This window comes from Callospermophilus lateralis, chromosome 6, assembly GCF_048772815.1.
Source record: "Callospermophilus lateralis isolate mCalLat2 chromosome 6, mCalLat2.hap1, whole genome shotgun sequence".
Classification (NCBI taxonomy): domain Eukaryota; kingdom Metazoa; phylum Chordata; class Mammalia; order Rodentia; family Sciuridae; genus Callospermophilus; species Callospermophilus lateralis.
The window spans coordinates 116,853,534-116,869,029 of NC_135310.1; the positions used below are offsets into that span (position 1 = coordinate 116,853,534).

Below are 15,496 nucleotides of genomic sequence, written 5' to 3' on the forward strand. Positions count from 1 at the left end.
GGACATCATTCATTAATCCATTTAACGAACCTTGCGTTGGCCTTCTCTGGGTGAACAGCACTGAGCTTTCTTTTTGGACCCTCCTATTCAGCCTTTGACCTATGGAAAGGGACAGAAGAGGGGAGAGAGGATGAAGGAGACCAAACGAGCTAGGGTACCTGGGGGAGGGGTGTCTTCAAGTGTCCTCGGACTTCCTGAGATAGACAGAAGAGGGGCTGAGGTGTCCAGCGATGGCGCCCCTCCCCATGCCACAAGGCATGCCCCCACACTTTCTCCTTCCTCCTGAGCAGTGGGGGTAAGCGCTGGAGGGTCAGAGGAGAAGGGACCCAGCAGGAACAGACCTGGGGAAGGAGTGGGTTTATTAAGATTTTTAATTTTATGTTTTGATTTACATGCAGAAGAATTAACACTTTTTTTTTTTTTTTTTTTTTTTTTTTGGCGTACAGGTCTTTGAGTTTTGACAAATGCATAGAGTCGCGGAACCACCATCGCAATCCACATACCCAACAGTTCCGCCGGGTGAGCGGGAGGAGGGTTTGTAATTGCCCGGTTGTTGTAGCTGCCGCGGCTGTCCGCGCTCCCACGGGCCGCTCTGCCACAATCCCCGCGCCCACGCCGAGATAAATAACGGCGACAGGTGGAGCAGGTGAGATGAGCAGGACTGGGCTGGGGGACCCGGGATCCGCGGCAGAGGAGGCCGCCCGCCCGGCCGGCCTGCCTACGCCCCTCCCCGAGGGCGTTTGGGAGGAGCGCTGGCCCCCCGCTGCTCCGGGAGGGCTGGGTTGAGGCAGCGGAGACCCGGAGTGCCGGACCCGGGCGGCTGGAGCGGCGCCCCGGCTTGGCTACCGGAAGGGCGTGCGCCCCTGGGGCGCTTGGGGGCGCCTGAGGTCCCAAGGGGAGACAGGATGGGGAGAGGGGCGAACCGGGACTAGGCGGTGGCCTGGGGAGCTCCGGCAGAGGGGTCCTGCGGGCAAACCTGTTGGCAACCTGTGGGCCGCGGCAAGGGCATGAGCTCTAAGCGCGCCCTCTCCACCCGCGGCTCCGCCAGCTGCTCTGGCAGCGGCCCCCGCTCCTGACGCGGGGAGAGCCGAGGCCTGGGAAGGGGCTAGGGCTGGCCGAGGGTGGAGGGCACTCCCGAGCCGAGCGCACAGCCCTGCAGCCCTACAGCAGGCTGCCGGCTCTCGCGCCTGAAGGACCCTAGTGGCCGCAGAAACCCGGCCTTTCCCTTGGATCCCCGGTTTCATTCCCGCCTCCCAAAAGTGCAAAACATTTATGAAGTGTGCAGTGTCCTGCTGACTCGGTCCCCGGAGCGAGCGGCCGTGCTTGCCCGCGAGCGTGCCGAGATCGCAGCATCCGGCTTGGGCGGCCAGGCTGGGTGTGCAAGGGCGGGCGAAGAGCGAGTGTGCGAGCGCGCGGCTGCAGAGCCCGCGCCGAAACCCACGTCCCTCCGCCACTGTCCTCGGGATAGATGGATCCATTTCTGCTTTCTGACATTTTCCTGCCGGGGGCTGGGGGGAAAGGGGCGGGGGAGGAGGGGGAGGGGAGGGGGTTGAGAGGGGAGGGAGAGAGAGAGAGAGAGAGAGAGAGAGAGAGAGAGAGAGAGAGAGAGGGAGAGAGAGAGAAGCAGGCAGTCTGCTTCCCCCAGCCCTGTTTTGTTTTCTCTAATTGGTCCTGGGGGAGGCGAGGAAATTGGACAGAGGCTGGGCCGGGCGAGCTGGGCTGCCTTTAATTGGCTCCTTTTTTTAACTGGAGGGGAATCAAACAGGAGAGCGAGCGACAAAGGGTGGGAGAGCGAGAGACCGAACGAGGAGACGCGGGGAGGAGGGAGGAGAGGGAGGGAGGGCGGGAGAGAGGGAGGCGGGGGGAGCGCGGAATGAAAAGCTCGGAGGGGCGAAAAAGCAGCACAGCGAAGCCCAAGTTGCCGAGCGAGCGGAGCGCTCCCGCGGCCCGGAGCCGAGCGGCCGCCGCGCCCCGCAGCCCGGCCCGGCCCCGCCCGATCAAGGCCCCCGCTGGCCGAGGCTGCCGGGCGGGGGCGGGGACGACCAACTTGGGGCGCGGCGCAGCCCCGCTCTCCCGAGAGCGCGGAGCCCGGGAGCGCCACGGACGCGGCCAGACGGCGGGAGCGGAGCGCGGCGAGCGGAGGCGGCCAGCTGCGCCCGCGCCGCAGCCCCGGCCTCGGCGAGGGCGCGAATATTTTTTCAAACGACTCAAACTTTCCTTCCTTCCCCGCTTTCTGGGGTCCCTCTTGCCTGGAATTGCTCTCCAGATTCCCGCGGGGCGCCGGGGCGCGATTCCTCCCTCGGGTGCCTCGGCGGCTCGGCTAACTTCGCGGACCCCAGGAGCCGAGTCGCTCTCTCGGTGGCCGAACCCAGCCCGCGCTGCCGCCCCGCTCAAGAGGGCCAGGACTGAGGTTCCTGTGCAGCTGGCAGGTGCGCAGCCTGCCCCCTCAGGTCGGGCCGCTGAGCTCTCAGCACCGGGTGCAGGACTGGAGACGGCGAATTAAGCCGAGAGGAGCCCGGGTCTCCCTGCCCCCGCTCCGCGGAGGGGCGTCCCCTGGGCGGGGAAACGACAAGTTTGTCAGTCGTCGGTGGCCTGTTGGAGCCAAGCGCCGCCGCCGCAGCAGAGAGGTCTTTGGAGCCCAGCACCCCCAGCGGACAGCCCTGGGGACCCGGGGCGGCTCGGCGACCGGGCTTCTTGGGCCGGGGCGCTGGCTGCTGCGCCCGGCGCGCCAAGGCACCCGGGGCTGGGCCAGCGCCCCCTGCGTCCCCATCAGTGCAGCGGCCCCACCGGAGAAACCCGGGTCGCCGCCGCCGTCACCGCCTACTCTTCAGTCCCCTGGTCGCCGCCCTCTCGGTCGCCTCTCAGGGAAAGAGGGGGACCTAGGGGGTGTCGCGGGGCCCCCGGCGGATGCGCCCCCCGCTGCCTCTCGGGCTGCGCCGCCTCGCGGGGATGAAGCACCGGCCGTGAAGATGGAGGTGACCTGCCTTCTACTTCTGGCGCTGATCCCCTTCCACTGCCGGGGACAAGGAGTCTACGGTAAGAGCCCGCGTCCCACTCCACGCTGGCTGAGCCCCGCGCGGAAACTTTGCAAGAGGCGCAAAGTGCGCGCTGCCGGGGTTTGGTGGAGACCTAGGCTCGGACTCTGGAGTGGATGCCCGCGTCTCCGCCCTCTCCTGGGCGCGAGGAGACCGAGCTAGCTGCTTTGGAGCACTGGGACTGGTCGTAGGGTCTGGCGTGAAGCTGGGGATGCCAGGAGGAAGTCCTCACTTTCCCAAACCCTGCTGGGGGCGGGAGTGACTTGTGAACCCTGGAGAGAATCCGAAGGGCTCGGGAGACCCGAACAGACCCTAGGCACAGGGCTGGGGCGGCGACTTACACTGAGCCTCATCCTCTCCTGGCTCGGCTTCCTAAGTGGAAACGGCGATGCAGGATCCGGAGTTGCGCGATGCTGGCGGGCGAGCTGCTTGCCAGCGCCGCGGCCGGGCGGCGGGCTCGCCGCCTTCCCCGCAATCGCTGCGGCTTCGCTGCTTCTACTCGCTTCTTCCAGTCTGAGCGGATGCCGGCATCCCCTGCCTCTGGCGTCTAGGACCCTGGCATCCCTTCTCAGACCTCTCCTGAGTCAGTTCGGTCCCTGGCTTCCAGGAACAAAACCCAGCCGCACCTTCCTTCCTCCTGCGCGCACACACAGACACATTCAGCCACCGTCCCCAGGAAACGCAGACACGGCGCGCACCCATCAGGCAGCGTGTCCAAACTCTGCCTCCTGTCACTCAGATTTGTTCCGGCGTACCCACGCCACGCTCAGAGAAGCAAGGGGGATTCCAGTTACCCCTTCTCCATTCCATATCGAGGGCTTTCCCGGGGAAGGCCCCAGGCTTGGGCATCACCCGTTCAGGGGTCTCCAGCCCGGAAAGTCCGTTTCCAGGGGCCTTGGAGCTTTCTTGCCTACTCCTGACTGTAGGAGAAGGTCACTTTTTAATGATGTGTAGATTCTCTCTTTTTCCGGGGCCCAGAGCCTAATTATTCCTGTTTAGATCTAGAGGAGTTTGACCTGTCCTGAGAGGGTGGCCGGGGCAGTGTTCCCTAGATGCCAGCTTCAGGTGCTGGTGCTAAGTACTTCCTTCTGAAGTGGCCCTGCTCCATCTGCCTGTGCCTGTCAAAAGGAAGGGGTGTCCAGGAGATGGCATGCTCTTGGCCCTCCACAGAGAGCTGGCCTGGGCTTAATTCCTGGATGAGGCTGGGCCAGGCATCTGGCCAAACTCCGGTTCTTAATCAGTTTGTGTTTCCCTACTGCCCGCCCCCTCCGCCCCCAAGGCTAGGAAAGGCAGGAGGGAGGAGGAAGGTTGCAGGGCCTGGGAGAGGCTGGGTATGCAGAGGAGGCTGCTGAGCAGGTCCTGAAGGCTTTGGCCTCCCTAGAATAGAGGAAGACACCAGTGGTCCAGGGCTTCCTCTTTCCTCTTTCTTCCCAAAGATTCCCTACAGCTCTACCGCCATCGTTGAGGTGCCTTAGGAAGGATGCTGCTGAGGCCTTTCCTTCCCCTTGTTCATATCCAGGCACTCAGGAATGTTCTGGAAAACCCTTTCTGGTTGCCACTGTGCTCCACCCTGCCCCTCTGTGTGCCCTTGAGCAGACTTGCCAAGTCCATCTCAGGGCCATTGTTCTCCTCCACCCTCTCCATCTTCTCCAACTTTCTCCAGGGCTGAACAAGGGCCCATCTTGAGGAGGCACTTTGGGGCCTCGATCAAAAAACCCCAGCAGTGGGGGTTGGAGAACAAGGCAGTGGTCCCCGTAGACCCTTATTTCAGAGGACTTTGGGGCCAGCATTCGGCCATACGGTTACTGTCTCCTTTTTTCTCTTTATTTTCTCCTCTCCTTCAAGTGCCCAGGTCCCTCTCAGCAAAAATCAGAAAGAGGAGTGGGTGAGCTCCAACCAACCAGGCTTCCCCACTCTCCTGGGAGAGCTGGGCTCTGGGGAAGGCTTGGCCCGCTGGGGACTCACAGGGTGGAAAGTCTTCATTAGGTGATGGAGAGAGGGAAAGACGGAACAGGAGCCGGAGAGGGCAGTGAGGCTCTGGGGTCCTGGGGGTGCCAGGAGCGCCGGCCAGGTGTGGCAGAAGCATGCCCCTTTGAAGGGCTGGGACTGGTCTGAGAAGTAGATGGACAGGTGGGATTCACTCCTCTGGCTCACTCCAGCTTGTCTCTACCCCCAAAGCAGATGATGTGCTTCAGAAAGAGCCAGGGGAACACATCGGGCCAGGGGTGGTACCTCCCGGGCTACTACTGCATCCAGTCAGGCGTGGGGCCTCGCGCACCGCAGGAGCTCGTTGGATATTTGTTGAATGAATGAAGGGACCGTGACTGGGGGAGATGGAAGAAATGCTTCTTGAAATGCTTGCTCCCCAAGAAGTCTGTCCAGGGCTTGGTTTCCCACAGGGCAGTGGGACTCATGTTGAGTCCTTAAGGCCTCAGAGTCCTAGGCTGGCAGCCGCGGAGGAGGGGAGACGCTGGAAGCCCAGGGTCGCCTTGGCAGTGAGGAAGGAGGCAGGAGAAAAATGCATATCTTGGGGAGGGAGCCCCAATCCCTGCCCTTCTGCCCCTAGGCCCATGTGACTGGGGAAAGGACAGATTAGTATGGAGGCTAAACTCTGGAGAGGAGGGTGAAGCAGCGCATGGGGTAAACCAGCCTTTGGCCTGGGCTGTGGGTCTCCCTGCTGACACCAGCGGTAGGCAGGTGTCCAGGGCCCTAGGCCCTGTGCCTGCTGAGGCCCACCCACCTACTCCAAGGTCTGCTGTCTGCAGGGCTGGGGAGGCACTCTCAGCGTGGCCAGGTGGCTTCACTCTTCTTTGGGACACAGATGCTACAGCAGTGCTGGGCCAGATGGTCCATTTGGAGCTGGTCCCCCTCCCTCCTCGCTTCCCAAGCTACTGGCCCAGTTTGTTGTCCTCCGTGGTGGATCTTGTAATCTGCTTTCTGGCAGGCCAGGGGGCTGGGCTGGCCTGGAGGCCCAGTTCTGGGGCAAAGACAGCAGCCAAGTGGTGGGAAGGCCTGTCCTGTGCGTGGATAGGGTCAGAGAACACCCCCTTTTCTGTTCCGGCTTCTTTTCCTCCTCTCACAGGATGCAGACTTCCAGCCAGGGGCAGGTCGGTGGGATTCCTCTCCCTTACAAAAACATAACAAACCCCTGGATTATTTAATATGCAGGAGTGGGAATTGACATTATCCTTAAGACAGGTTGTTTGCAACTTACTGGTGGAAGTCAAAATATTTCACCAAAGGTGTCATCAGAAACTACTATCCTATGCTAATTTTTGTGGGAACATGAAGACAGATGTTGAATAATTTGACAAGAGCAACATAGCTCACAGAATTATCACCAAGTCAGGTTTTTTCCCCTCCTCTGGGGAGTGCGGTGCAGGAATTTCAGGAAGTGAGCCTCCCAGGGCTGTCTTCTGGGAGCCCATCTGGGTGTGGGTACTTGGGATCTTTCACTAGTTTCTGCCCCCTGCCTCCCTCTCTGACTCTGCCCTAGAGAAAGCACCAAATCAGAAAGCTGGCAGCTGAAGGCTCTGTCCCTCCTGATGGACATCGCATGAGGGAGAGAAAGAATCTTGTGCGCAAATCCAGGCGGTTCTGTTTGCTTTGTGGGCATTACCTGCCCTCCCCTTCCAAGTCGATGCTGCCTGGAGGGTCCCCAGGCCGGGTGGTATCAGGCCAGAGAACCTCCCCGCAGGCTCAAGATCAGCCGCATGTCCCTCCCTACAGAGCCGCCTGGGCCTCTGTGCCTCCCTGACGTGCAGCGGCTCTAGGTGAGGAAGAGGAGGGATCCCGGGGGGTTTTTTAGGCAGGGGCCACGCTGGGGATATCCAAGGGCCTACGTGTAATTGGCCAGGCCTGGCTGTAAGCTGCTGGGGCCAGGGTGGCAAAGCCTCATTTAGAGCCTGGTATTAGCTCTGCTTTGCTGGAACATGGAGGAGCGGGCGGGGGGCTCCGTAGGGAGAGTGGAGGGAGCTAATCACAGCCACCAGGCCTGGCAAATGAATGATGCAGGAAATCAATACCTGGGGGCGGGAGTGGAAATCCGGGCAGTGGTAGCAGCCCTGGCTTCTCCCGCTGCCCAGGAGGCAGGGACAGGTCCAAGACAGCGAGACAGGGCCTGGAACGCGGAGGGGTTCCCTGGCAATAGGCACCCCGCCCCACTCCTGACTCTCACCTCCTGTTGCTGGGCTCAGGAAGGTTGGCCAGGGAGATACCCCACCCGGCGAGGGCGGGAGGCCTGGAGGTGGCACCTGTGCCTCCCAGGCCTGGAAGAGCCTCACCCCGCTCCCCACCTGCCTCTAGACTCCGGAGCCTGAGTAGGTCCCCTGTGTGGGTGTGGGTGGAGAGTGGGTGCTGCCAGGGGCCCTGCCCTGGGCGGCGGGCGCTGCTGCTCCACATGTGGCCAGCAGGGGGCGGGCTTGGCCACCACATTGCTTCTGCCTTCCCTGGGCTCCTGTGGGCCTCACCCTCTCAGAGGCACCAGAGTTAGCCCAATTCCACAGTCTGGGGCTGAAGGCGACTCCTTAGGGCCTTCTAGAGCTCCAGGCCTTCCCTCAGCTCCCACCCATTCACTCGAGTGTCCCAGGGCACCCGCCCATGACCAAAGCCACACTCCTGCATTCTCATATGGCCCGAGTGTTCCATGGGCCTGAACCGAGGCCGGTGGTGGGGCTCAGCCCACTTGGCGGGCTCTGCTCCAGTGAGGCTGGGGGTACCTGGGGAACCGCATGACTTGTGCCCTCACAGAGCTGCCTCTTTAGGATCCTGAGGTATGGCCTGTCTTCTGCATCTTTGTCCCCAAATGTCACAAGACCCTGCTTTGCAGGAATGTGTCTGTGAGGAGCCCCTGTGGCATTTAAATGCTGATGTGGGAGGCGAGAGCCACACTTAGTTCAAAGGAGTGAATCTTTTTTTTTTTCTTTTTTCAAACAATGAACTCTCCCTTTTTCTTAAGTCTATGAATAACACATGTTCTTTGCAAAACAATCAAAGAATACCAAAAAAGTATAAGAGAGTAAAGCTCATTGACATGCCACCAAGCATTCGGTGATGATTCTTTTGGTCATCTTTTAGTGCTCAGAGGAAGGAACCTTTGGGGGAAGGTCACTTGTTATGATAATTCCTTGGCGGGAAGTACCTTCCGCCAAGCATTGTCTCTGCTTTTGCCTTTGGTTCCAATGGCATTCTGAGAGGTCAGCACAGGGGGTTCTATTGTCTCCAGGTGAGGAAACTAAGATTCCAAGGATTTAAGTGAGCATGCCGGGTGTGGTGGCTCCAGCTTGTAATTCAAGCTATTTGGGAACCTGAGGCAGGAGGATTGCAAGTTTGGAGCCAGCTTTGAGGACTTAGCAACACCTTGTCTGAAAATGAACTAAAGTGCAGGACGGGCTAAAGCATTCAGTCCCAAGTATTGCAACCATGAAAAAAAAAATTAAGTGACTGATCAAGATTAGTATTAGTAAGAAGTGGTCCCAAGACTGATCCCACTGGATCTCTGATTTGGGGGTAAGGAAAGTCACGCACCGTTCCTCTCACTCACCCTTCATTAATATTTACTGAGTCCCTCCCTGAGCAAGACCCAGTTCTGGGCACTGTAGAGCTACTGAGATGAGTCAAGTGGGCCTCAGGAGAATGTGGCCCCCAAAAGATCTTGAAATATGCAGGTGGCGAGGGCAGTGGGGCTGAGGGAACCAGAAAGACAAAGAGTTCACCTCAAAGACCTTGGCAAACAGAAGTAAGGGCTGCAGAGCGCATCCCGGCTGGGGGGCACAGTGTGGCGCCACATGGAGGCTAAAGACCCTGGGTGCGTGGAAGGACGGTCTCTAAGTTGAGCAAGAACCCAAGTTGAAATGGAATCAGGGCAGTTAGACTGGAAAAGAAAGGAAACCATCACCACCACCACCATCATCACCATCATCACCATCACCACCACCATCATCACCATCATCACCATCGTCATCACCACCATCACCACCATCACCATCACCACCATCACCATCATCACCATCATCACCATCATCATCACCATTATCACCATCATCATCATCATCACCATCATCATCATCACCATCATCACCATCATCACCATCGTCATCACCACCACCATCACCATCACCACCATCACCACCACCATCATCACCATCATCACCATCATCATCACCACCATCACCACATCATCATCATCATCATCACCATCATCACCACCATCACCACATCATCATCATCACCATCATCATCATCACCATCATCACCATCACCATCATCACCATCACCACCACCACCATCACCATCACCACCATCACCATCACCATCATCACCACCACCATCACCATCACCATCACCACCACCATCATCACCATCATCACCACCACCATCACCACCACCACCACCATCACCACCACCATCACCACCATCATCACCATCATCACCATCACCACCACCATCATCACCATCATCACCATCGTCATCACCACCATCACCACCATCACCATCACCATCATCACCATCATCACCACCATCACCACATCATCATCATCACCATCATCATCATCACCACCATCACCATCACCACCATCACCATCACCACCACCACCATCACCATCACCACCATCACCATCACCACCACCATCACCATCACCACCACCATCACCATCATCACCATCACCACCACCACCATCACCATCACCACCACCATCATCACCATCATCACCACCACCATCACCACCACCACCACCATCACCACCACCATCATCACCACCACCATCACCACATCATCATCATCACCATCATCACCATCATCATCATCACCATCACCATCATCATCACCATCACCACCACCACCATCACCATCACCACCACCATCACCACCATCACCACCACCATCACCATCACCACCATCACCATCATCACCGTCACCACCACCACCATCACCATCACCACCATCACCATCACCACCACCATCATCACCATCATCACCACCACCATCACCACCACCACCACCATCACCACCACCATCATCACCACCACCACCATCACCACCACAATCATCACCACCACCACCATCACCACCACAATCATCACCATCACCACCACCATCATCACCATCACCACCATCACCAACATCATCACCATCACCACCATCACCACCACCATCACCACCACCATCATCACCAACATCATCACCACCATCATCACCATCAATACCACCATCACCACCATTCCCATCACTACAACCATCTTCACCATCATCACCACAATCACCAACATCATCACCACCATCACCACCATCATTACCACCACCATAACCATCATCATCACCACCACCACCATCATCACCATCATCATCACCACCATCACCACCACCACCACCATCACCATCACCACCATCACCAACATCATCACCATCACCACCATCACCACCACCATCATCACCAACATCATCACCACCATCATCACCATCAATACCACCATCACCACCATTCCCATCACTACAACCATCATCACCATCATCACCACAATCACCAACATCATCACCACCATCACCACCATCACCACCATCATTACCACCACCATAACCATCATCATCACCACCATCATCACCATCATCACCATCATCATCATCACCACCATCATCAACATCACCACCATCACTACCACCATCATTACCACCACCATAACCATCATCATCACCACCACCACCATCATCACCATCATCATCACCACCATCACCACCACCACCACCATCACCACCACTATCATCACTGCCATCATCACCACCATCATCACCGTCATCATCATCCTGCTGACAGTTCCTACAGCCTGAGGTGGTGAGCGAGCATGGGCTCTTTCAGTCCTCATCACAACCTCTTGAGGGGTTGGTTCATCAGTCCATTTTATAGATGAGAAAACTGAGGGCTCATAGAGATGGAGTCACTTGTCCAAGTGGCAGACCCAGACCTGAGCCCAGAGCTAATGACGGCAAAGTCCATGCTTGGGGGGAAGGGTCTGGGATCCGGGGTTTGGGAGGAACTGCTGGGCAGGTCAGCCGCAGGGAAGTGTGGATGCAAGCCATATTTTGGGATGCAGAGCCACAGAGATGTGTGTTGGAGGAGGCCGTACGGAAGACTGGCCAGGAGGCCTTGGGGCTGTTCAGACTGAGAGCTTGACTCAGGGTAATGGCTGATAATGGACAGGGGGAGTGGGTTCCAGAACTACAGTCATTCCTGAAGGCACTTGAGTTACCTAGTGAGAGGGTCAGGCTTTGCTCTCCTGGAGTTTTATTCCAGTTGAGGGGAGACAGGCAGGACTCGTGTCAGTGAATAGGATATGTGTCTTATGGTAATGAGCACTTTGGACAAAGAAGTGGCAAACTGTGGTTCAAGTTTGTAAACCTCGGTCAGTGGCCTCCCTGAGGAGGTGCCACCAAAACAGAGATCTAAGGATACCAAGAGAAGAAGCCTCGTGGATGTCTCCAGGAAGTATGTTCCAGTAGGAGAATAGCTGATGCAAAGGCCCTGGGGTAGGAGCATGCCTGGCCTGTTTGAGTGGTAGTAAGGGGGCCAGAGCAGTTGGAGCAAGAGAGTTAGGGGGTGGGGAATTAGCAGGGCCAAGATGTCTGAATCCTCCAAGGCTATGTGAGGACTTTGGGCTTTATTTTAAGTGAGATGGGTGCCCCGGGAAGGTTTTGAGCCAAAGCGGGACTTAAGTGAACACGTTCTTAGTAGAATTCCTCTGGCTGCCACACAGAGAATGGGCGGTCAAGGGCGAGGAAGGGAGCCGGTTAGGAGCTGCTGCAATGGGCGAGAAAGGAGTTTGGACAATCCCGACGCCCAGGACCCCTAGACGTGGTGGGAAAGCGCTCTGGTGAGCTTTGGGGCCAGGAGGCTGGCTCACAGTGGGAAGAGGTAGAACAAAAGCCACCAAGGCGGAGGGGTTGGGGGCAGTGATGCCGATGAGAGCCTGGACGGATCCCAGCTCTGCCCTGCGCCAGCCAAGAGGCCGAGAGGTCACATCTGCTTCTCCTTTGGTCAGATGGGGTGGCCCTCCTGCCGCCTGCATTTCTGGGAAGCATCCAGGGAGCCGGAGCGCAGAGCCCCAGCTTAGGGAGGCCTCCATACGTACCTCCATGACTGTGAGAGCAAGTTGAAACCCAGGATTGTGGCCCTGGGACTTCGCCGGGAGCGTGGGCAGGTCAGGTGACAGAGGAACATATGGGGTGGGGAGTAGGGGCCGAGGCCAGAGCCCTGGGGCACTGACATTGAGGGGGTGGGGGAGACAGAGTAGGTGGCATCAGAGGTGATCCCAGCAGCTTGCGGGAGGCTGAGAAGGGAGGATGGAGAGTTCAAAGCCAGCCTCAGCAACAGGGAGGCCCTGAGCAACTCAGTGAGGCCCTGTCTCTAAATAAAATACAAAATAGGGCTGGAGTGTGGCTCAGTGGTTGAGCGCCCCTGAGTTCGATCCCTGTACCCTCACACACACACACACAAAAAAAAGAGAGGAGGTCAGCTAGGACAGGACGGGGAGGGGGACATCAGTGGGGGAGGGGCTCCTCACCCTTTCCCACGGGGGCAGGAGTCCCCTGGATCTCATGAAAATGCAGATTGCGATTCAGTGGGGCTGAGCCGGGGCATTTCTAACCAAGTCCTGGTGCTGCCCTCGGTCGGTTGGCAGGCGCGGCCAGGGTCTGGGGAGCGCAGGCTGCACTCAGCTGCTTCTTGCCCAGGGCCTCCTCTCCAGGGCCTCAGATTCCCTCTGGGAATCAGCTGCAGGCGCCCACCTCCGGGAGAAGCCTGTGAGCGACACTAGCGCTTTGTAAACTCCGAGGTGAGCCCTGGGGACTGTCTCGCGGAGCAGAGGAGGCGGCAGGCAGATGGCAGGGAACCCTGGGTGTGGGTGGCACATAGGCGCAGGCAGGACTGGCTGCGCTTTTGGGGAACCTGGCAGTCCTGGGGGGGGCGGGAGGGCAGAGCCCCCAGCTCCTGCCTGGGGGTGCGGGGCTGCAGGAGTGGGCCACCTTGGTCAGGGGCATGGCCTGGGCAGCTGGAGGGCGCTGCTTGGCTGGCTTTGAAGAGGCCACCCCAGGCTCTTTTCCGGGTTCCCTTCTGCTCCCAGACACTCAGCCGAGGTCCTTTGATTTTCTGGAGGACGGGAGGCCGTGCTGAGTGGCCCTGGCCCTGGGTCTGCCAGGACCACCTGGAGAGCTTCTCCCACAACTCAGGCCCCGCCCGCCCTCCTCATTCAGACTCTGCAGGTGGCCCCCAGGCAGCTGTGCAGGGAGCGGTTCTCAGTGGGTGCAGGGGCACAGCTGGGGCACAGCTGGGCAGGCAGCAGGTGGAGGGAGTCAGGCCACAGCTCCGTCTCCCTCCTGGGCCATCTGAGGGCATGTCTGGGTTTTCCAGGTCACTGCTCAAGTTCAGATTCCAACCAAGCTCATCAGGACCCTGGGGCCTTTAAAAACCCACTTGTTACTGTCTAAACCCTGGGCGGAGAGCGACTCCAAGGGACCTGGTCCCAAACCTAGAGGGATTGGGAGATACCGCTGGGTGCAGGGCTTCCAAAGGTTTTATTTTATTGTTTATTTAACTGGGGGTGGAACCCAGAGGGGCTCTGCCTCTCAGCTCACCTGGAGCCTTTCCTTTTTGGGGGGAGTGTGTGGTGCTGGGGTGGAACCCAGGGCCTTGTGCACGTGAGGCAAGCACTCCACCAGCTGAGCCAGGTCCCCAACCCTGTAGCGTTTTTTCATGTCTTCTTTTGAGACAGGGTCTCTCCAAATTCTAAGACTGGTCTGGAGCTTGTGACCCTCCTGCCTCAGTCTCCTGAGTAGCTGGGATGACAGTTGTGTGCTGCCGCACGGGCTTCCTTTGATTTTCCTATTTTGGTACTGGGGATAGAAACTAGGGGTGGTTAAGCACTGAGCCCCACCCCCAGCCCTGTTTAATGCTTTATTTAGAGACAGGGCCTCCCTGAGTTGCTGAGGCTGGCTTTGAACTCGAGATCCTCCTGCCTCAGCCTCCCAAGCCCCTGGGATTACAGGCCTGTGCCACCGCGTCTGGCTCCATTGATTTTTTAATAGGTCAATTCTGTTACCTTTCTGAAATGTGGCCCTTTTGTTCATTCTCTTTCCTGTCTGGTTGAGGATAAAGTGGAAATTTCAGAACTGTACGCACAGTAGCAATTCAGTGTATGTCAAGCAAATATGTATGAAGTGTCTCCTGCGTGTCTGGAAAGGTGGTAGGTGCTGGCGGCCGAGGTGATCACAGGTGAGGGCATTGCAGGTGGCCAGGAGGATGCAGGCTTTTCCCAAGTCCTCGCTGTCCTGGTAGAGACACTTCGGCTCAGGGCAAATGACTTGCCCTGTTCCCTGCAGTTGGCAGGTGGTGGAACCAGGATTTGAGCTCAGCCTGCCCAGCACCAAGCCGTGCACCGTGCATGGCCCCTGTGAGGGGCTCCTGAGACCCTGCCTGGCTGGTTTTTGTTCTCCAGATTGTGCTGTGGGGGATGAGTCAGCCCTTGGGTCCAGCATTCCCCAGGAATGACCTTCTGTGGCTGGAAGCAGAGGCCTGAAAATAGAGGCTGAAACAAATGTCAGCTGCCCTCCACAGTTCAGGGTGGGCTAGCCGGCTCCTCTTCCTGAGGCAGTGGTTCTCAAACCTGTCCACACATTAGAGTAATCTGGGAAGCATGCCATGCCCAGGTTGTACCTTAAGCAATTACATCGGAATGTTTAGGACAGGCAGTCAGTTACCAGCATTTTATTTTATTTTAAGAAAAAATCTCCAGGTGATTTCAGTGTGTAGCAAAGTTAGGCAAATCTTGCCCTAGAGCATTTTTTCCCCAAAGTCACCAAAGGGCTGCTGGGGCTCAGCCCTCAAGCCACATTCCAGGCAGGAAGAAGGGAGGAGCATTTTAAAGGATAGCATTACTAAATAAGTTGGTTTCCTTTAAAGAGCTTTCTTAGAAGCCTCCTCCGGTGACTTGTGCTCACATCCCAATGGCCATTCTTGACTGGAAGGAGACGAGAAATTGGTTTATACTTATATTTTTATTGATTGTTTTATGGCTTGAACCTGGGGACTTGTGGACAGATTTACATCCTCTTTTTTTGAGACAGGATTTCACTAACTTGTGACCCTCCTGCCTTCGCCTCGCAAGAGCTGGCATTATAGGCACGTGCCACTGTACCTCCCCCCCCCCCACACCCAAATAGACTTTCATATGGGGACAGTCTTGGCTAAGAAAAATATTGGGTTTTCTTTTTTGTTTTGTTTTTGTTTGTTTGTTTGTTTGTTTTGTTTTGGTACCAGGGATTGGGTCCAGCAGTGCTTTACCACTGAACCCCATCCCCAGCCTTTTTTATTTTTAATTTGAGACAAAGTCTTGCTAAGTTGCTGAGGCTGGCCTTGAACTTGTGATCCTCCTTCCTCAACCTCCGAGTCACTGGGATCAGAGCTGTGTGCCAC

At 57.5% G+C, this 15,496-nt stretch overlaps 1 protein-coding gene across 2 annotated transcripts in view; it reads left to right on the forward strand.

Moving 5' to 3' along the window:
- Positions 1 to 2,969: 2,969 nt before the first annotated feature.
- Positions 2,970 to 15,496, forward strand: part of Mdga1 (MAM domain containing glycosylphosphatidylinositol anchor 1) — a 54,057-nt gene continuing 41,530 nt past the window's right edge. For both annotated transcript variants that reach the window (XM_076860183.1, XM_076860185.1), the window contains exon 1: positions 2,970 to 3,036. In XM_076860183.1, the coding sequence (XP_076716298.1) occupies positions 2,970 to 3,036 (67 nt within the window). The remainder of the gene's footprint in view (positions 3,037 to 15,496) is intronic.